Source organism: Typopeltis vanoorti, chromosome 10, assembly GCF_054136105.1.
Source record: "Typopeltis vanoorti isolate ZY-2024b chromosome 10, IOZ_Tvanoo_1.0, whole genome shotgun sequence".
NCBI lineage: Eukaryota > Metazoa > Arthropoda > Arachnida > Uropygi > Thelyphonidae > Typopeltis > Typopeltis vanoorti.
The window spans coordinates 114660961-114685014 of record NC_143558.1 but is presented as its reverse complement, the minus strand read 5'-3'; the positions used below and the strand labels follow the sequence as shown (position 1 = coordinate 114685014).

General features: G+C 33.6%; 1 protein-coding gene across 1 annotated transcript in view; it reads left to right on the top strand.

The window, feature by feature from the left end:
• The window catches only part of LOC150102718 (uncharacterized), an 89314-nt gene that overhangs the window by 44223 nt on the left and 21037 nt on the right, over nt 1-24054 (top strand). The window contains exons 5-7 of the mRNA XM_090399406.1: nt 6114-6245; nt 10179-10300; nt 18162-18222. Of these exons, the coding sequence (XP_090255532.1) occupies nt 6114-6245; nt 10179-10300; nt 18162-18222 (315 nt within the window). The remainder of the gene's footprint in view (nt 1-6113; nt 6246-10178; nt 10301-18161; nt 18223-24054) is intronic.

Genomic DNA, 24054 nt, shown 5'->3' with positions numbered 1-24054 from the left:
ATCAATGGCAATATCATATTAAAAATGAGGATATTAGGAAAGAACTTGACATTGTCAGCATCCAGGAATGCGTTAGCAGAGCTAATCTCAGATGGTATGGTCACTTAAACAGAATGGGAGAGGAAAGATTAGCAAAACAAGTGTTCTCTGCCAGGTTGGCAGGAAAACGACCCAGAGGAAGACCAAGATATAGGTGGATTGATACGGTACAAAGTGCCTTAGACGATAGAAATATAAGATCTGCTAATGTTGGAGTCTTGACAAGTAACAGACTGATTTGGAGGAAAATTGTAGATAGGAAGTTAGTAATGATGTAATTTTTTCATGTAGTACTGTCATATCCTGTACACCCCTTGAGGGTACATGGCAGGAATTTGATGATGATGATGATGATAAACCTCCTGTAAGTCTGACAAATTTAATATGAAAATCAGTAATAAAAAAGACTAAAACTTAAAAAAAAAGTACAAAAACAGCACGAAATCTAGAAAATATTAACTGCATTCTTAGTAATGAATTTGTAGAATAGGCTGCATAGTTTAGCTATTTAGGTACTTTTAAGGCACTGCTTGTCCCTGTTGATTACCTAGATATTGTATGCTATTATGTTTTTTTCAAGACAGAACTGTTGTTAGGTTGGTTAACTTCCTGAAGGGGAGTAGTGAATGAATTGAATAGGTTCTTCAGTATTCCCAACAAAAAGATGAATTCTTAAGCGAGAAAAGTCAATATTAATACGAAAATTTTAAAAATAAATCGTGGAATAGCCCAAACAAGCATACTAAAAACAATTATAACAAAAGGAAGTGGTGGACCAGAAGAATAAATTTATGTGGAACAAAAGAAAAAGCCAAAACACAGCTAGCAGTGTATACATGACAGCAGTTTTAACACATAAATCCAAGACCTTGATCATTTGAAAAAAACTGAAGGCCACAGACACGAGAGCCCTGAGGAAAATTATATGAGTGTGCAGATGGTACCAGTGGCAGTTACACTAAAAATAAAGGTAACGACAGAAAAGAAGTTGACATAGTTAATATTCAGGAATGTATAATTAGATCTATGTTTACCGAAACAGAATGGAAGATGAAAGAGCAAATATGGCAGGAAAAAGACCAAAAATATCAAGATTGGTTGATGCAGTGATTTAGAAGGGGTGCTTAAGGGTCAAAGCTGTATAACTGAGAGGAGACCTCCACATAGCCTTTAAAGGAACAGAGAACCGACCAGAGCTTATGACCTAATGTCCAATCCTCACCTTTTCATGGTGCACTCTGTTGGGTATCTACCTGGATACTGAACGAACGAGATTGGGCTGGCAATTTGAGATTTAGCCGACCAAATTGTATTCTTATTGGCTTAAACCAAAATACAAAATGATGGAAGAACATGACAGAATTTCATTATTACTGTTGTAATAGATATGGTATGAAGGTCAGCAATAAAAAGACAAAGACAATGAAAATAGGCAGAATCTTTGAAAATGTCAACTGCGTTATGAACGGAGAACCTGTGGAACAAGTAAAACATTTCAGCTACTTGGGCACAATTTTTAGTGAAGATGGTAAATTAAATATAGAAATAGACAACAGAATCAGCAAAGCTGGTATGGTGGGAAGTCAATTAAATAAATTCATATGGAATAAGAGAGAAATTAGTCGGAACACTAAATTAGCTGTATACAAGACAGTGTTCAAACCAGTTTTAACTTATGGATCTGAGAGCTGGGTCAGAAGTAAAACACTTGACCAAAGACTAGAGACCGCAGATATGAGAGTCCTGAGAAAGATAAGAGGCATGAACAGATGGCATCGATGGCAATATGATATTAAAAACGAGGATATTAGGAAAGAACTTGACATTGTCAGCATCCAGGAATGCGTTAGCAGAGCTAATCTCAGGTGGTATGGTAACTTAAACAGCATGGGTGAGGAAAGATTAGCAAACTTGTTTTCTAATCTGTTCTAATCTAAAGATTAGAACACTTGTTTTCCTGCCAACCTGGCAGAGAACAAGTGTTCTCTGCCAGGTTGGCAGGAAAACGACCTAGAGGAAGACCAAGATATAGGTGGATTCATAAGGTACAAAGTGCCTTAGACGCTAGAAATATAAGATCTGATAATGTTGGAGTCTCGACAAGTAACAGACTGATTTGGAGGAAAATTGTAGATAGGAAGTTAGTAATGATGTAATTTTTTTCATGTAGTACTATCATATCCTGTACACCCCTTGAGGGTACATGGCAGGAATTTGATGATGATGACAATCTTGTTTTATGCCAGTATACTTGAGAAATGGTTGCGAAGGATTGCGGAAGAGAAGCTTGGTGAGGAACAAGCTGGATTCAGGCCAGATAGAGGCTGTCAGAATCAGATATTCACTTTACGATGAATAGTTGAAAAGTCATGGGAATATAACAAAGATCTGTATTTAAATTTTGTACATCTACAAAAAGCATATGACAAGGTGCCAAGCGAGAAGCTATTCAAAATGCTACAGTTGTATGGTGTCAGTGGATCATTATATTAAGCAATACTTAGTCCTTATTTGAGTTGTAAGTCAGCAGTTAGAATTGAAGGAAGTACAGGGAGATGGTTTAATTTTAAATCTGATGTCAGACAAGGATTTACATTATCACCTCTGTTATTCATTGTATGAATTACATTATGAAGGATAGTGGCATTAAACCTGATATCAAAATTGGAGATGTTAATATCAGCTTCTTGCTTTATGTGGATGATGTTATACTTCTAAATAAATTTGCTACAAATCTGCAAGATTCCCTGAACTAAATTGAATAACTGTTGTGATAGATATGGTATGAAGGTCAGCAATAAGAAGACAAAGATTATGAAAATAGGCAGAAGCATTGTGAATGGAGAACCTATAGAACATTTCATCTACTTAGGCATGATTTTTAGTGAAGATGGTAATTTAAATATGGAAATAGACAATAGAATCAACAAAGCTGGTATTGTAGGAAGTCAACTGAATAAATTGATATGGAATAAGAGAGAAATTAGCTGTATACAAGACAGTCTTCAAACCAATTTTAACTTATGGATCTGAGAGCTGGGTCAGAAGTAAAACACTTGACCAAAGGCTAGAGACCGCAGATAAGAGAGTCCTGAGAAAGATTAGGGGTGTGAACAGATGGCATCGATGGCAATATCATATTAAAAATGAGAATATTAGGAGAGCTGGATACATTGTCAGTATCCAGCTCTCAGATCCATATGAACTTATGGATCTCAGAGCTGGGTCAGAAGTAAAACACTAGACCAAAGGCTAGAGACTGCAGATAAGAGAGTCCTGAGAAAGATTAGGGGTGTGAACAGATGGCATCGATGGCAATATCATATTAAAAATGAGGATATTAGGAAAGAATATTAGGAGAGCTGGATACATTGTCAGTATCCAGCTCTCAGATCCGTATGAACTTATGGATCTGAGAGCTGGGTCAGAAGTAAAACACTAGACCAAAGGCTAGAGACCGCAAATATGAAAGTCCTGAGAAAGATTAGGCGTGTGAACAGATGGCATCAATGGCAATATCATATTAAAAATGAGGATATTAGAAAAGAACTTGACATTGTCAGTATCCAGGAATGTGTTAGCAGAGCTAATCTCAGGTGGTATGGTCACTTAAACAGAATGGACGAGGAAAGATTAGTCAAACAAGCGTTCTCTGCCAGCTTGGCTAGAGGAAGACCAAGATGTAGGTGGATTGATATGGTAAAAAGTGTCTTAGAAGTTAGATAGATATATAAATATAAAATCTGACAGTGTTGTATCTTTGACAGGTAACAGATTGATTTGGCAGAAAATTGTAGGTAGGAAGTTAGTAATGATGTAAATTTTTCATGTAGTACTATCATATCCTGTACACTCCTTGAGGGTAAATGTCAGGAATTTTATGATGATGGATATTTGTAAATATTATTATTCTGTTAAAGTGTGAGAAAATGACTATTTTTTTTTAAATAAATAATAATTAATTTCTGTATACTGTTGTCAGATTAATGTTTATCTGTTATCAAAATGTTTAGGTGAAATTCTAAAAAAAAATTATGTATTATAAAAAACCCATATTCAATGTCAGAGAGGCTTAATTTAGTTTTAAATTTTCATTTTGAAGTGTATGAATGCTTTCAGTTATGTTGTGCATTGTTGGATTCATGCAAGGTATATTAAAAGAAAAACTAAGCATTGTAGCTTATCGTTTAAGGATGATGTGTGACTTTCTGGAATCCTCACCTTGACACAATGAGGGGACCTGCATGGTCTGAGGAAGTATTGATCTATGCTGGCAGCAGTATATTCTACCTGCAGGGTCTCCCAATCCAGCCAGGTTGATGGTGAGGAATCAGGCTAAGAGAGATTCCACCTGGGTACAGTGGAAATTCAGAGAAGCAGTTTCCCAACAGCATCTGCCACACCTTGGGATAGAGACATCTATAGAGATCACTTGGACATATTCTGAGCAGTGTAATCTGAGCAGGTCCTTTTGGGCAGCAAGAATGCTAATATCAATGATGACATTACACAACTCTAGGCTATTTAGGCCATGGTGATTCCTCTCCCAAGCCAGATACATCGATACTGAGGAACCAGAACTAGGAGGGATTCCAATTGGACACAGCATGTGCCTTAGAGAAGCAGCTTCCCAACATCATTTGCTACCCTTTGGAGTGAAAACAGCTGACTATAGACACTCAGACACATTCTGAGGCAGAGCAGTGTAAGCTGGACAGGAAGAATGATAATATTAACAATGACATTACACAGCTCTAGTAAGATAGTCTATGGCCATTCCTCTCCCAAGGCATTCATTGTTGTGGGAGAAGAGAGACTACTTTCATTAAAATCATGAATATGCTACCTGCAAGAATGAGCCAGCAGTATTCAGCATCACTGGGTCTTAAAATGTCCAGCAGTATCAAGATTCACTGGGTCTTACAACCCAATGAATTTGGTTCAGTAGAGAAATGGATTATTGGATTCCATGTGCTCCTTCGAAACAAAATGATTTTCATGATTCTTATATACAACATAAGAACATTAACAGATGATGAAAGTATAGAAGAACTGGAATATGAATCAAGAAAAATGGAATGGGATATAATAGCAGTAAGTGAAGAGAAAAGAAAATCAGAACAATGCATAATACTAAAATGGCTTTACTGGAAAGGACCAGTGATGCCATGCAGAGAGGAGTGGGTTTCCTTATAAACTGAAGCATAGTAAACAAAGTGTATGCAGGAATATCAGGTCAAAGCATATATCATAGTACAAACATCAACGGAAACGTTAAAATAATACAAATATATGCACCAACCGGCAGTTACAAAGAGAAGTTGAAGAATTCTGTGACACCGAGTCCTCACATTTGTTATAGATTTACGATCTCATCAGATCTAAATCCAGCCTTAACTATGATATTTTGGCATTGCCAAGTTTTTCATTGAAAAAAAAAAAAAAATTGGCACATTCTCTTTTGACTTCAGAATTTTCTTTAGTTACATTTATAATCTTGAGTTGTATTTCTCTCTAATGGCAATGGATAGGAAAGAATGATTACTACAATTCTTATAAAAAGAAGTGGGGAGGGGGAGGCTTCAGTTTGCATAAATAAATTTGGTTGGTTACTGAAGTCACAGTTTTTCAGCTGTGACATTACATATCATTGCATGAAAGAGCAATTAGCCCAATGAGAAAACTGTCAAAAACGACAATTTTCAGGTTGAAAATGATATGTGCATCTTATCTGAAGGTCAATTCTAAAGTGTTTTAAACATTAAAAGAGAACAATTTAGGTAACAAATGCATTTTTCAATGTGGCAATCCTGTGTAAACCTAAAATCAGAACTAAATATTCAGTGATACTGAAATTTTATTTATATTTAAAAAATTATTTCAAAACGAAATCTAAAGCCTTATATTTCAACTTATAATAAGTTGAAATAGTATCTGCTTAGATTATGGAAAATTATCATCAGGCATTAATCTGCTATCCAGCTCTTCCTAAATTGTTAAAATGCATTTTTTAAAAAAAAAGTTTCATATTTAATCTTCTGTCAGTTATAATAGAATTTCTTTTTGCATTAAAGTCATTAGATAAGGAAGAATTGCCTTCAGATGAGGTTAACGTCGAATGGGAATCTTGTTTGGATACGCCAGTTGAAAAAATTGCCAGTATTTTAGAAGAAGGACTTAAAAAGAATCAAGTTGAAGTTATAAATGTAAGTGAAATTTAGAGTTGAATATTTTATTTTAAATATTAATTATTAAATCTGATGATTTATAGCAATGCACACACACTCTCACTCTTCCCCTGCCTCAAATGATGCTCCTAAACATAAATAAATGCACTCTCAAAAACTCAAAATTTTTTGATTTTAAAAACTTTTGTTTTTAAAATCAGACCAAACAGCTTTCCGCTTGTAAACCATATGATAGAACTTAAATCCCCTCTCCTTAAAATTTTTAATCAGTACATTGGTGAACTGACTCTATTGTTCTTGAATATTTTATTTATATAGGATCACTAAATATAAAGAACTGCATCAGGTTTTACTTCCCTTAAAGGTATATAGATTATATCTTATAAAGCTATAAGATGTAATATGATATACGTCTTACATATATATATTAGTGTTGAGAGAAATTTATTTTGTACCCATCTCTATTTGGCCTAGAAATAATGATTATTCTCCCTTCAACATAATTACCATATTTTTTGGACCATAAGATGCACCTTTTTACATAGAAAAATTGACTGAAAATTGGGGTGCGTTTTATGGTAACATTAAAATACGAATCTTTACACTGTACCGAAGCTGTTAGCGAAGTTCAATTACTGGCACAATATGTTAATAAAATTAGTAAGTATGCCACTGAAGGTAGGTACCTACGTTATCTCACTACATATGGTAAATCACCGATTTAGATCATCAATAGTCATTAGTGTGTAAACATATGCGCTTTTGTACAGTTCATTTGAATTATTTTTTGTAAGTCGTTAAAATTTTTATCTTAAAATTAGAAAAAATGAGTGTAAAACAAAAAAGACTTTCATATAATGTGAGTTATAAATTAAATGTGATAAATTATGCAAAACTATGTAAACAGAGCAGCAAAAAGACATTTTGGTCCACCACCAACAGAAAAAATAGTTCGTGAGTGGAGAAAACAAGAGGAACAATTAAAACTGCTATGTAAACACAAGAAAACATTCCGTTCGCACCTAGAAAAATGGCCAGAACTAGAAGTACAAATGAAAAATTGGGTAACAAATTATCGAAACGGGAATATCTGTTTCTACGAAAATTATAATTTTTGAAGTGAAACAATGGGCAACTGCTAATGGAATTTTAGATTTTACCGGATCACCGTCTTGGTGCTTTAGATTTATGAAAAGACACTGTTTATGCATGCGTACAAAAAATGCCAGCTGACTATGAAGTTAAAATTATAGAATTCCATAGATTTGTCATATCAGCGAGAAGGAAATTTAACTTTGAGATTAATCAAATTGCAAACATGGATGAAGTGCCTCTAACTTTTGATGTTCCTTTAAATCGGACAGTAGATTCAAAAGGCACCAAATCAATAGTGAAAAAAAACTCACTACACTGTAGTTTTAGTTTGTTGCATGGACAGAACAAAACTACCCCTATGTTAATCTTCAAGAGAAAAACATTACTGAGAGATGAAATTCCTCGTGGCATTATTATCCACGTTCAAGATAAAGGCTGGATGGACGAAACAGGAATGAAATTATGGATACAAAACATACGGGCAAAATATCCAGGTGTGTTGTTGAAAAAGCCTGTGATGTTAGTGTGGGATCAATTCAGAGCACATAAAACAGAATCAACCAAGAAGCTTCTAAAAGAAATGAATACAGAATTAGCTGTCATTCCTGGAGGCCTTACAAGTCAATTACAACCCTTGGATGGATCTATTAATAAACCATTAAAAAATTTTATGTGGGAAGAGTGGAACAAATGGATGGCAAAGCCAAATCGCGATGTTACATCAACAGAGAATGTGCATCAAGTGATCCAACTTTATTGGTGGTTAAAGAACATACAGGTTTGAATGTCACTAATGGTAATCTAGAAAGCGACTATGAAATGAAATGGCCAACAATTTCAAAAGTATGAACCTGGATGAAAAATTCATGGGAAGCTATGAAAGAAGAGGCGATTATAAAGTCGTTTAAGAAATGTGGAATAAGTAATGCGATGGATGGTACCGAAGATGATGCAGTTTTTGAAGGGAGTGACAACAATAGTTCAGACAAAAGTAATACGAACAGTGACATTAACGAGATGAGTGATAGTACCGAGAGTGAAGATGAACTGAATATTGCTAATACAAATGATTGTAACAATAAATAAAAATTAAGTAAGAATTTGTAAATATCTTTATATAATAAAATATTTTTTTCTAAAAATCGTCTCATAAATTTGGGGTGCGTCTTATTGTCTGAAAAATACAGCATATTCTCTGCTATTTTGCTGTTGGATGTACTGGTCTATCCTACACCTAACATTGTGGATCTTCTCAAGATGTATTGACCATGATGACTCTGTGCATTGTCTTGTTTTTTCATAAATTTCCTCAAACTGTATCATTACAATGCCTGTGTTATGCTGCAGCCTCATTTTTGAGAGAAGGTTCAGTAAATGCTGCGTTGTGGGAATCATTGCAATATCCAGTGTGTTACACATCTGTTAGAATTTATTTCTCCAAACACTACTATACCATTGGGAGCCTCCTTGACTTTGATAGTATCAACAATGTCTTTTGGTTGGGAAAGACCTGGGTTTGAATCTCACCTAGAATGCAAGAAACCTTTATCAAGGTGAGTTAGCCAGTCTCATATGGAGGTGGTAGGGTTTTTCCTCCTGGAAACTTGGGATTTTCATCCTACCAACCAGAATAGCTGGAAGAACATGCTCAACTCATAGGCATAATACACTGACCTCATAGCTTTGGTTGCTTCAGCCATAAATCCAAAACAGTCAAACATATTTGTATGTAAAGGTCTTTAACTGGTAGTTCTCAAAAGCAGTGCTTATAAAGGAGCATTAGCTTGTATAAAAAGCAAGCTATCAATTTCTGGTAATTGCATTTAGCATAGTTTTTAAATCTAAAATGCAGCTTGTTCTAAGTTATAACTACAAAAGACAATAATGCTTCTGAACAACAAATAGCAGATATGTGGAGAAAATTAAAAACAATTATTATTATTAAGAGATACCTCCAGGAAGGTGGCATACTACCTGCACCAACTTCCATACCTGTCCTTGAATTCATTCACACTAATTATATTGAGGAATCATTCACCATGAAATGAAGGCTTTATTGGGAACTTAATGCCAAAAATATAAATAAACCTCAATTGTTAATGAAAACTGCCTCTAAAAGACTTTCTGAAATATTTCGAAGTATCAGTAGGATCCATTGCCACAGGAATTGGAATGGGATCTGAACAGAAAATACAGTGCTAAGGATTCTTTATAAGTAAAATAAATAAATAAATAAACTGCAGACAAATTTCCTTTGTCTATTTTAAAAGAAGACAGTTTTTTCAGCTGTGGAGAATCAAGATCAGTAACCAAAAGGTCACACCAGTCTTTTCTGCTTTCTAATATACCATTGTAGACACTTCAGTTAATTATAAACAAATGTTGTTTATTCTTTAGATCTTTTACTTTGAGAATATTTGTTTCATAACTTTTAGTATTTTCAATTTTATTTTGAATAATTTTGTTTCAGGGATGATATGTAATGATCATATCAATTAATGTCATAAAGCTGCATTCTGAGATGCATAGCCTGAGACTGTTATCTATTTCCTATATGATTCAAATATTTATTATGTAAGCTTTCCTTTGCTTAGTGCAAGTTAGGTACAGTATGCTGAATACTTCATAGTTATGCTCAATGTTAAAAGTCTTCAGAGTTTTTGAGCGAAAATATTTCTCAGAGATGAGTTTCAGTACCTCTGCTTCTAACATGAATTAATATACTAGTTTAGAGGTGTCTGTCATTCATAAAGTATATTTTGTTTGAAATAACAAATGCATTTAAAAGCTTGAATTATCATTTGCATATGTATCCACATACTTTTTTTTTTCATAAAATGATTTATATTTTAACAGAAAATATTTCAAGAAGATGATGAGAGCATCATTGTTAATATTGTAAAAAATATTTCCACACAAAGCATTGTACCCATCTTTAGAGAACTTAATTTACGGTTTCAGAAATCAAAAGGAGATATGTGAGTATATATAATAATTTCTCTATTATTCTGTTTAAATTTCTTTCAACTGATTTTGAAAAGAAGAGGATCAAAACATGATGGTCCTTTTCTGACTGTTCTAACTACATGAGATAGTTGTTACTTGGCCAGTCACAGAAAGTTGTACCAAGGCTATTAATAATTTTTAATGGGCATCCAGGAAGGAGAGTACAACAGCCAACTGCCACCAGCTCATAGTTCCTTACTATATATTATCTAAAATAGTTTGTTTGGCAATCAATTTTTTTTAGTTGCAGGATTACAAATCCCAGTTCCCATGATGGAAATACAGGAATTAACTAACTCAGGAATTTGAAGTGAAGCTTAGATAATAACATAGGTGTAAAATGGATGACTGAAGAGGTGAAGCATGCAATATGGAAGAAAAGGGCATTGTAGAAGTGGCATAAGATGAGTGGAGATAATCAGTTACATGAGGAGTACAAAGTTCAAGCAAGCAAGGAAAATGACTTACTTAGGGTATCAAAAGTGCAGTATGAACAGCAGTTAGCAAATGACATTAAAAGAAATCCTAGGGAGTTTTTTTTTTTTTGATTATGGGAAGATGATGTTGGTCAGTGAGAATGAGAGAATCATAAAGACTGAGGAGGATATAGTAGAGGTGTTAAATTAGTAGTTCATTAAAGTATTCCATCCTTGTGATTGTAACATAATGCAGAACTTGAGCAGTATGAATCGGGGAAGAGTCACTATGGTGAGTAAGCCGGAGGTGTATGAGGAATTGAGTAAACTTGATGTCAATTCAGCCATGGAACTTGATAGTATGTCTTGAGGGAATATCCCAGACAGTTAACAACAGCTTTAATGTACATTTTTAACATGAGTCTTAGATTAGCGCAGGCCCCCAAGAAATGGAAAGATGGCAAAATTGCTCTGCTTGTCGGGAGTTGTGGTCAAAGAGTTGGACAAACTAGTGATGACAAGGATTCAGAACTAGGTGAACAGCAGTAGAATTCTCTTTAATGGATAGCATGGATTTGCTAAAGGAAGTTTTAACAATCTGGTTACTTATTATTACAAGATGATGAACATTGGACAAGGGGAATGCACATTCCCCTTGTTCAATGAAAATCTGAATATACAGTAATATATTTAGATTTTGCAAAAGTTTTTAATAGGTTAACAATGACAAACTAGTAGTTAAATTTGGAACAGATGGGGTTGGATAGTAGATTAGTGTATTGAATCGGAGATTGGCTGTCTGACAAGCATTAAGAGGTTTTGTATGGGTGGATTGATATCCCAGAAGAGTAAAGTCACTGGTGGCATTCCCTAGGGATATGTTTTGGGGCCATTGTTGTTTAATTTGTATGATATTAATGATATTAGAAAAGGCTTAAATGGTGATGTATGGTTGTTTGCAGATGATGCAAAGTTGGGGAGAGTTATGAGAAGTATAGCAGATGTAGCTATATATCTACTTTGCAAAGAGGACCTAAATAGACTGTCTAAATGGGTGAGTGTGTGTGTGGGGGGGGAATGTCAGTTTAATGTTGCAAAGTATGGTTTTAAAATTTTGGGAAGCAAAGATGGGATGCAGAGTATAGGATTGGTGGGAATATTTTGGAGGAGATGAAGGATTTCATGGTTGTGGTGAATAGAGACTTGTAATTTCATGGATATTTTACTAAAATTGTGAGGACGACACAGTCGATTATAGGAATGATGCAGAGAACACTGTACAATGGAATCAAAACATCTTTACTTCTACATGCTTTTGATTCCATTGTACAAGACTTTGATCAGGCTGCATATGGATTATTCTTCACAGATTTGAATAATTGGTTTCTGATCTCTAGAATGTGGAATATGAAGACAGATCAAAGAATGAAAATTATAGAGCCCAATGGATAGAAGGAAGAGGGGAGACATAATCAAGATGTATAAGTTGATAAGAGATAATTACCAGATTAGTGTGGATGAAAATTTTCATACAATGTCTTGGAGGGTGAGGAGTAGATTTTTTTGCATGGAGAGTGGTGGGTGATTGAAATGCATTACTTGAGAGTGTAGGGACAGTGAATGCATTTAAGTCGAGGTACAGTGAGCTGTGCATGTGAAAGTGGAACCTCCCATGATGAGTCTCTAGACTCCATGGAGGTCTGTTGATAATAATAATAATAAAAATTTCTCTAGTTGCCAGCTAGATTTGAACTAACAGTGATCTTTCATTGGATGGCCTATGTGCCATTCCCACAGAGCTATATAGGCCTACTGAATATTCGCCACATCTAGGGATGTGCCAAATATTCAGTTTTGCTTCAGTCCACTTCAGCGTGTTTTTCAGATATTTGGCCAGCCAAAGCAGAAAAATTCCTGTTACACGCATCATAACAAATGCAACCAATTGGGATAAACCTTCCTTTATCTTGTGCAACCATTCAAATAGAAGGGTTCCATGGCTAACAAATACTCATTCCACAGTACAATTTCTTTCATTACTAGCTTCCAGCTTCCTTGAGATTTTTTTCAGAAATTGGAAATATTTATGAAGAAATCAAATGTATGCTGCTCCAAAAAATGCTGAAAAATTTATTCTCCTACATATAATGTATTGCAAATTCGTTCCCTGGCAAAAACAACAGGGGCCTTGTTTAACTGGGCGATGTCCCAGCTGGCATGAAATTTTGTCATGTTTTACCATCATTTTTTATTTTGCTTTAACCAATGAGAATACAATTTGGTCAGCTAAATCCCAAATTGCCAGCCCATCCTCGTTCGTTCAGTATGCACCCAACAGGGTGCACCACGAGAAGGTGAGGGTTGGACATTAGGTCAGAAGCCCTGGTCGGTTCTCCTCATTCCTTTAAAGGCTATGTGGAGGTCTTCTCTCAGTTATTCAGCTTTGACCCTTAAGCACCCCTCATTTTGATTATTAAATCCATAATTATTTTCTTTCTATTTCACAATTCAAAAGAAGTTCCGTTAATATTTTTGTTATTTGAAGAAACAAGTGCAATATTTTGTACTTAATAAATGAAATACAGCATGAAAATGATAGTTTTATTATATTGAAATGGAGGATATTATGAATCTATTTATATTTTATAGCCAAATGTAGAAATAGTGAAGTTTCAAAAATTTATCAGTGAAGTTATGAGAACAAGACTGGAATTGAAGTTGCTTTGACTGCAATATTTAAACAACATGAATTCTATCCACAACCAGTATAAAAGACTTATAAGCAGCAGTGAAGACAATAGCTCATTCAGTGCTGTGTGAGAAAGTTAAATTCATCATAATTAATCTCATCTCTAGTTCGGTGCATAATAAAATATTAAACTATAGAGCCGAGAAGGTTATATTTGTCACACATACATATTATAATAGACAATATTACAGATTCATCTATATTTTATAGCAAAACGTGGAAATAAGCAAAAGTAAGAAATGTAGAAAAACGTTCTTATAAACTCTGATAAATGAGAAAGTTTTAAGTTTCTATATTTGGTTATAGCATGTGGATAGATCCATAATATCCTCCATTACAAGTTTCTCACTTGTAATGGAGATTATTATTGAAGCATCTTGGCTCTTTTCCTTAAGAGATTTTATTATATTTAGATAAAGTAAAAATACATTTTTTCTTTTTATCAAAAAAAAAAAAAAATCCTTAACAGTCTTCATTTTGGCAATGGAAAATAAAAAGAAATAGGAGATATTAAAGAACATTCTTATTTAGTACTCGAAAATATATATAAATAAACTTGGAGAATTTAGAATTCAGAAGAGAGCTTATGAAAATACAATCCTTGGCATCAGGGTTACCTTGCAAACACTTAAAGAACTTTCAAGTTTCTTAAGTAGTACATGAAATGTGGATCGATCTGTTTATTTTACACTGCTGAAATGAATACATTTAGGTTCTTCTTTGATAATTACATTTGCACCAGGCAGTGTCTGCATATGCTTAAACTGTTGATGGGAACAATCTTTTGTGTATGCATGCCACTGTTCAGTTATGAAAAATAATACTTTTTTGAAACTGAATTACTTTGCTTTTGAATGAGGATTGTAATTTTAAGATATCTGCTGATTTCCTAATGAGAACCAACAGCTCAAAACAGCTTCACCTAATCATGGTTTAGGTGAAACATACACATTTTTTAAAACCTTTCTTCATTCTGAATTGGCCAAAGCACAATTCGTAATTAATTAAATTTTATAAACAAATGTTTTTAACAAAATATATATACAAGGGCTGTTCAATAAGTAATAAGACTAATTTTACTGTCGCGAAACCACTCATCACAATATTAATTTATGTGGAATAAAGAAATGTTGCTGTCTGTATTAACAAAAGAGGTTGATAGATGGCGTATATGGGCTGATGTGCCAGGTCACGTGACTAAACGCAAGCTTGTTTCGGCGTGCCTATGATCTGCGACCAGTCATCGAAATGGAAGCGTCCTTGGAACAGCGTTATGCAATTAAATTTTGTGTGCGTTTGCAATAATCAGCATCGGACACTTTTAACATGATACGCAAAGCTTTCCATGATGAAGCAATGTCGAGGGGAAGTGTTTTTCGCTGGCATAAAATTTTTAAGGAAGGAAGGCAAAATGTGGAAAGATCTTGAACGTGAGAGAAGACCTTCAACGTCCATCACAGAGACAATGATCAACACAGCAGCGATTATCATCAAGGAGGATCGCAAAATCACAGTACACCAGCTGCATGTTGTCCTGAATATTTCTGTGGGAAGTGTTCACTTAATCATGGCTGAATATTTGGAACTGAAACGTGTTTGCGCCTGATGGATTCCCAAACTCTTGACACTGGAGCAAATGCAGCATCAAGTGGATGTGTGCACAGAATTGTAAGAAAGACTGGAACAAGAAGGCAACAACTTCTTAAAACGCATCATTACAGCAGATGAAGCTTGGTTGTATCACTATGACCCTACAATGAAACAACAAAGCAGTGAATGGAAGCATCTGTCTTCGCCTACCCCCAAGAAAGCAAAAACTGTAAAATCGGCTGGTAAAGTTATGACCATAATATTTTTGGACTACGAAAGCATTGTTTACCAACACGCTATAGAACCCGGGAATACTGTAAACGGCTCATACTATGCGAATGTTTTACAGACAATGGTCCAGCACGTCAAAAGGAAGCATCCATTGCTGAAGAATGGCTTCTTATTGCACCATGATAATGCAAGGCCACATATTGCTGGTGGTGTAGTGGATGTTTTGCAGAAGAACAACATAGATATCCTACCACACCCTCCATACAGTCCTGATCTCGCACCGTGCAATTTCTGGCTGTTTCTTCAGCTCAAGAAACCACTAAGAGGCCACCATTTCGAAAGCAACAAAGCATGTGTAAAAGCTGCGGAGGCGATTTTGAAAGAACTCTCAAAAAATGGACTTTCACATGTGTTTAAGAAGTGGACGCAACGTTGGGACAAATGCATCGCGTCTCATGGTAGTTACTTCAAAAAAGACCATGTAAATGATAACAATTAAAGGTAATCAGTTTTCTGTATAAATATAGTCTTATAACTTATTGAACGGCCTACGTATATATATGTATACTCATTAAAATTTATCAATTGTTAATGAGTGTATTTAAAAAAAAAAAAAAAAAAAAAAATTTATACAATTTAATTCAGTGTGCTTTGGCCATGTCCTGCTTCAGCACATTCCTAGTTTGTTCCAGTGTGAAACTTTTGTCTAATACAGTGTGTTTTGCTGTCATGCAGTTAGACAATTTGTAGAGGAAAATTAAAATTTTCGTCAAGGAAAGATAACTCATTTTTTTTTAATTTTTTTTTTTTTTTTTTTTTATAAGAAATACTAATCATCTATTGTAATATTTTAAAATTACGTTACATGTGTAATGTGGAAATCCTCTTCACGTCAGATTATAGTCTGGTCAAAGGATGATAATTATCAATTACTTTCTGGATGGTGGTTTCTTTTTATCCATTATACAACAGTGTGATTCATGTTTTATTTAATTCTTCTGATAGAAGGAATCCAAAGAAAAATTGTATATGGTCTGTGTGTCAGACTTTTGATAATAACTGCCATGTAAAAGTTTGATAAGCTTTATGGGTATATTTGCCAGTAAATGCTTACAGTTACTGCACTTGTACAGTTTATTATGCATGTCACAGCATTTATACGGTTATCTACAGTAACTTGAGCTGCAGTCCTCTTATTATTTCTAGAATAGTTGTTCCCAGAATGAAGAGTTATGAAATAGTTATAAAGTAATTTTAAAACTAGGAAATAATACTGTGCACTTTAAGGCAAAAAACATGAATAAAAGATCGTGCCCTATGAAAGAAACATTACAGTTGTATTAGTTAATTTATACTAAAAAAAACATTCATACAAGCTACCAAATAAAATCATTTTTTTAATTTTCTCGCAAACAGCATGAAATACTCATCTGAAATTTCTGTAGTTTGAATAGTTGCCCAAATCTTTCTCCCTTCCCTCTCCCAACTGAAGACAGCTGAATAACTGGACTTTTTTTTTAAATCATTCTTTTCTAATAAGCATCAAGAAGTGATTATTATAAATCAGAAAATCATGCAGTCTGGAGGATCAGATGAAATTGATTTTGACAAAAAAAAATAGTGCATCAGCCAACAAAAGAAATATTAGAATCTTTGTTTAAAATGTCCAGTAATCAATCAGCAGGATGAAACCATAATCAGAAATATAAGTATACTGGGCTATTGCTTTAGGATGCTTAGTGTACCTGGCTTTTAAATGTAGCACAAAAATAATTTCTTCAAAATGAATAAAATGTCTTGTTATTACTACTATAACAAGCGAAAAGGCTATTTCTCATCTCACTGATGAGACCTCAAAAAAGGGTTGAAACCAGTCTGGGTAGTGACCTCTTCTCATAATGTAAAACAGTAATACATCTCCTAGGAGCTGCGTTTTACATTATGAGAGAATATTAAGTGACAGTGACAGAGCTTGTTTCACCTTTGCTGCGAGTTGCCCTGGTGTTGTACTTCCCAAGTGATTACTTACACTTGGGCTCGCCGATAGTTTTTTCGGCATGAAACTCTAGGATTCGATGGATTTCGATCCGAGATTCGTACCTGGCTGTACAATAATACGAGATTTACCATCTCCCTTAGACTTAATAAAATGTCTTGTTATGGTGTTTGCAGATATTATTAAATTTATTGCTAAGATTTATCTGATGTCACATTTTGAAATAGTTTTTTTTTTTACATATCTTGCAAAGTTAAATTCGTTTTTATATCGATTTTTATTATTTTTTTGCAAAATAAAATAAATTGTAAATAAAATTTAAAGCAATGCTTTAGAATATTGGAAAAAAAATTGCAAATTTGAGTCAAGTGGTCTCAAACATGACAACTCCGTTACTTGAGTTAATGTGTTATGGAACCACCATTAGCAGAATACAGTAATTACAAGATATAAAATAAAAAAAAAAAAATAAAAAAACTGCTGATGTTTTTTTTTCCCTTAAAATCATAAAGGTGGTTGGTATATTTGATCAACTTGGGATAGGGTGGCTATTGCTGTAATCTGTTAGTTGTCGGTTCTTTTGGACCTGTTATTAGAGATATATTGACACTACTTCTCATTCTTTTCAAGTAAAATTATTAAATTTTAGTAATTAGTGAAGTAAAATAAACTTTCTACAGATTATTTGTTTGAATTTAAAAGAATAAGTTTAGTGTTTTATTTAGATGATTGATTTAGTTAAAAAATTTCATTGTTCTTCTTTATATAACATTGATATAGTTTAATTTTCTTCAGTAATATATCATTGTGAACATGATTTATATATGGGTTTCTTTCTTTCTTCTTCTAAGTGGTACATGTGTAAAATGGATAAAGGCAGTTCAGACCATACATATCCAATACATGAGAAAGGTATGCTAAAAATAATCTTTTTTCTTGTTATTTTCAAGTAATTCTGCAATTAAACAAGCCATTTTTATTTCTGTCTTTCACTATACAGCCAGTTCTCATCAGCAAGCTACTGAAAAAAGGAGTAAGGGGTGGGGGGGGGGGGAATACTGTTTAAAAAAAAAACTTTGGAGGCCAAACATTTGGTTCAGTACATGCAAGTTTGATATAATTGAGTCAGTAGTCATAATGCAGAACTATTTCCAAATTCAAAATTATGTGATGAAACAATTACAGTTGTGCCTTGCAGTGAAGGATAAAATGCTTTAATATTTCTTCACATTTTAACTGATGTGACTGACATGTTTATCATAGCTGATACCATCTTCATGTGAAAAAACAAGAAATATATGGGAAACTTCTACAAGAATTATAATTGATCAAATGCACTAAAGATAGATTTACAGAAAGAGAATAATGTAGAAAATTTTTTACCTTGGGTATATTATATGTTAAAGATACCAAGTAATTTTATAAACTTGGTTTTAATCCTTTTTCCCAAGTAAGTCAAGTTTGCACCTGAACATGGTTCAGGTCTGAGGCAACTCATGGTAAAGGTGGAGTAAGCTCTGATCGCTTTCCCTTAGTATCTCCCTTAATGCAAAGCACATCCCCTTGTGGAGATGTATGATTCTATGCATTAAAGGAAGGGACCACTACCCAGACTGGTTTCAATCTTTTTTTTTTTTTTTTTTTTCAGGTCTTGTCTCTGGGTCTGGCTCCCACTGACGAGACCTCAAAAAAGGTTGAAACCGGTATGGATAGTGGCCCCTTCCTTTAATGCATAGCATCATACGTCTCTACAAGGGGATGTGCTTTGCATTAAGGGAGATACTAAGGAAAAGTGATCAGAGCTTACTCCACTTTTACCATGAGTTTGCCTCAGACCTGAACCCTGTTCAGGCACAAACTTGACTTACTTGTCTGTTTACTTTCTTTGGAAAAAGGATTAAAACCAAGTTTTTAGAAAGAGAATAAATTGTTCATAATTTATTATAGATAAAACACTTACGAGACCAGTTTCATCATATTTGAATCCAACATTCTACAACAGGTGCTAAGCAAATATATGGACTCCTTTATATATGCTGTTCCTTTGTGGAGTAAGTCACTGCAGCTGCTAACCAGATTAGTTATTGTGTGTTTGATCACTACAGTGTTCTTAACTGAATTTTATAACCTTGTCTAGTTTGATCAATGTCTAAATAAGTTAAGCTGAATGAAGTCATGAAGCTCAAATTTTTTATAAACACTTTGGTATTACTTAAAGAAAAAATGCTCTTTTTGAGAGGAAGAGGATATCAGAGGTGATGATGACGGATGTAGTAGTTCATATTATGACTAACATCCTATGGACAGTTTATCTCATAATTAACACATTATCTTTCAGGATTCTAATGTTGCCAGAACTTACATTTCAATTTTCTAAGGAACTTCTAACTGCATCAGTCCATCTAGATCTTTGTCTTCTTCTGGTTCTTTTCCTGTTATCCTGGCATCGAACACCTGTTTTGCTAATCTCTCCTCTCTCATTCTTTTTAAGTGATGCCACCTGAGATTAGCTCTGCTCACACATTTCTGAATGCTAACAATGTGAAAATATTTATCATTTTGATTATGATTGATGACATCTCTTCACTATGGTGATAACTTTTGTCAGATCTCTTATATCTTTGGTCTAGTCTTTTCTCTGCTCAACAGTTTTAATTCTAACTCAAATCCATAAATGAAAAATAGTTTGACACTATCTTGTATAGAGGTAATTCAGTGTTTTGACTGATTTCTCTCTTATTTCATATAAATGTATTCACTTGACTTCCCAGCATACTTTGTTTATTTTGTTATTTAGTTTGTATCTTCACTGAAAATTGCCTAAATTGCTGAAATATTTTATTTGTTCCTTAGGTTTGTTGTATTCCTGCATATTTTCAGTCTTTATCTTTTTACTGCTGATTTTCTTACAGAATTTGTTATAGCACTTACTCAGTTGCATTAAAGTTGTTTAGTATTATGTTATCTGCATAAAATAATGAAATGAGATTAACATCTCCAGTTTTGATGTGAGATTTAATAATTTTCTTCATCATGAAATTCATATAGATAACAGTAGAGATAGTGTGCATCCTTGTCATTTTTACTTAAAGCCATCTTCATATCCTTCAACTCCAACAGCTGACTTAAACTGTTGTATTACTCTATATAATGTCCCTTTTACACAATATAATTTTAGTGCTTTCAACAGTTTTCTTCTGGTCACCTTGTCGCATTTCTTTTCTGGATCTACAAAAACTTGAATACAGATGCATGTTATCTTCCTATTTCTCAACTTTTTTTTTTGTTGTTGTTGTTGTAAAATGAAAATCTGATTACAGTAACCCTTATTTGGCCTAAACCCAGCTTGTTCTTCTGCAGGTTTCTCTTTCAGAATTTTTCTCAAGTATGCTTGTATAAATCTTACCCGGAACACTCAGTAGAGAAATTTCTCTGTAATTCTCAATCATTTATTTCCATTTTTTATAGAAGAGCACAACGAGAGCTCTGTTCCAGTCATCTGGAATGTGCTCCTCTGACCAGGCATTGTGAGTTACAGTATAGCCACTGTAAAAGTTTTATACTTTGTCTTCTTATTTCAGCAATTCTAGTCAAGAATCTCTTCCAGTTGACTTTCCACATTTCAGGTTTTTGATTATTTTTTCCTATCTCAAGTATTGATATGTACTCCTGACTGCATTCCTCTTGAATATTTTCTACTACTATTCTGTCCCTTCCTGTTTCATTTAACAATCTTTCAAAGAAATAATCCTAAACATATAGAATATCTCAGTTTGTATGCTGCTTTTATCATCTCTGATTCATTTTGCAGTAGTCTTTCCTCCATTTCTAAGTAGGTTTTTCAGTATTCTAACATTTTGCTACTTTTTAATAACTTCACCACTTGGCTCCTTATCCGAATCAGTCAACGTTTTCTTCAGGTTTTTACACCAAGTTTTGGTTCATGCTTTTAATTAATTATTTCTTTGGTTCATTTGTCCATCTTCATTATCATAATACAGAGAGTTCATTAATGACATCACAGCTAGCCTTGGTTGGTCAAGTGTTTAGTGTACTCGTGCTTCATCCAATAAGTCAGAGGTTGAAATCCCACTGCAGACATGGATGTTTGTGATCGTCTTATCCTTATATACTGTTAAAACTCTTTGGTATGGTGCAATATGAACTATGCTACCCCTTGCACTATTAAAATGATAAATCATTAATGACATTGTACTTTTGGCGAAGAGGTTGAAAGGAATTGCAGGGAAGATATATGTATGATTTGATTTTTATAAATAAACTCCTAATAGGAATACCATCTTCTGTTAATATTTCAGAAGGAAAGTTAATTATTTCTAAGTCAGTTGTGAATTTAATTGCATGATGTCACTAGTAAGGAAGGTTAAGAATATCGAATAATAAAGATAGCATTCATATATTACCGCCAAAGCTGAAATCAGACTGGGATAAGTTTTCTTCAATTTTTCCTCCTAATGATAAGCAGTGGTTCTCCCACTAATTATATTCCTCTCCTTTGGGAACATTGGATGAGAAGTATATCAGTATTGTGTATCAGATCATGCAGTAAGAAGGGTTTTTTTTTTTTTTTTTTTTATATCCAGTCAAGCATATTGTTGATGAGTTCACTGAAAGCCTATGATGATAAAAAAAAAAAAATGCTCTATTTCCTTGAGTATTTATTACAGATATCACTGTGAAGTTATTTAAACCCAGTTTTTTGAAAACAATACAAAAATGTTAAACTTGTGTCAAAATTTATTTCAGAAATACCTACCATATTAATGTCCCATTGTGCATCCTGTTGCTCAATATCCACTGGTTATCAGTAACAGGATGGATGTTGAATAAATGAGGATAGCTAGCAGTTTTGGATTTAGCAAACTAAATTGCATTGTACATTTGGCTGACCTATGTGATATTCAGGTGCCAATGAAAAGTCAACCTTAAACATCCTCAATAAAATTGAAAATAGAAGACCAAAACATATGAAAGCCTCTTAAATAATTATACACCATGCTTGATTTAGGGAATATACATGATTTATTTAATATAAAGAGTTTATTTAAAATAAACAATTAAAAAACCCGACAAGTTTCGTGCATCATCAGGGGTAATGATACATAAGTTTTACACAACAAAAGCTTATTAACAATTAATTACACATATTAGATGTTTTTAATAACTTCACAACTGTATGCATGCTGGACCATTTCTAGTTGTCATGTTCTGTGCCATATCCTAGGTCTGTGGCAGTTAAATTTTTGATGAAAGCAGACCACACTTGATGTAAAATCAAGCCTTGATTTTTATTGCACTATGCAGGGATCCTAAGCATTTGTATTCTGGTTTCTCAATTATTTAACAGTTGTGGAGTTATTAAAAACATCTAATATGTAATTAATTGTCAATAAGCTTTCGTTGTGTAAAACTTTTATGTATCATTAACTCAGATGATGTAAGTCTTATGATGCACAAAACTTGTCGGGTTTTTTAATTGTTTATTTTTAATAAACTCTTTATATTAATATGTGGTCTCAATACCGAAAACTACCTACAGAACTGCTTAACCACAGAAACCCGTGTTTACATGATTTATTTAAATTCAGAGAAAAGCTGTAGTATCGATAACTAAACAGGATCTTCTTGAATAGGATATCAGGTAAATTGATGTGGGCCAATTCAATATTGTGGAATTAACTTATTTTGACTATATTTACAGGGAAGAAGTAGAGTAAATTTTCAAGTAATTAGAGAGGGGTAGCCAGTAAAAAGGAAAATCTGTTTTTTTTTAAGAACTAAAGAGTAGAATAGGAAACAGATCCCAACATATAGGAGCATTAAATAAATGTTCTAATGCCTTTTATTTCCCAAGGGAGTAGGCAGCTATAACTGAGTGACGGCTTTCTGGGAGGAGGGTATGTAAAGCAGATGCTTGGCACTATTTTGTGTTCCTAAATCCTAACCAATATATATATATGTATGCGTGTGTGTGTGTGTGTATATACACACCCAGTCTGAAATAGCATGAGTTCTATGGTCAGGTTTTTAGTTGCATTGTTAAAAGTAGTAAACCTGATGTTCATATAGCTGATATTAAGCTTAGTTGGTTGTTATCCTCTTAGGAGTCTTTAGCGATATTTAATAACTGTAATTATAGTTTTTGGTCTGAAAATCAGAAATAAAATAAAAATAAAGCAATGAAATAAAAAAAAGTCTACGTTCCTTATTATTAGTAAATCTGTTGAACTAATTACACATTTTAGCTATTTAGGCAAACATTTTTAGTTGGCAAATTAAATAAAGAAACAGATAATCGAATATATAAGAAAGATACAATAGGAAGCCAGATGAATAAATGTCTGGAATAAGAGAGAAATTGAAAGATCAAGCTATGAGTATACAAAACACTGTTCAAATTAGTTTTAACATATAGATTAGAGACGTAGGTTAGAAGTAATTTGCTTGAAGACTAGAAACCTCAGATGTGAGAGTTTCTATGAAAATTATAGGAGTGAAATGGATAACATGAATGACAGAACCATATTTGAAACAAAGATATCAGAAATATTCAAGAGTCTGTAAACATTACTTATTTAAGATTGTGTATTATCACTTATAAGCCACACCTAAACATATGGGAGTTGAATGATAAATACAATATTGTTGACGCAGAATAGAGACCAGACAAATAATAGATTCATTATGTAGTTTATTTCTGAATTTTAAGAACTAGAAATGAAT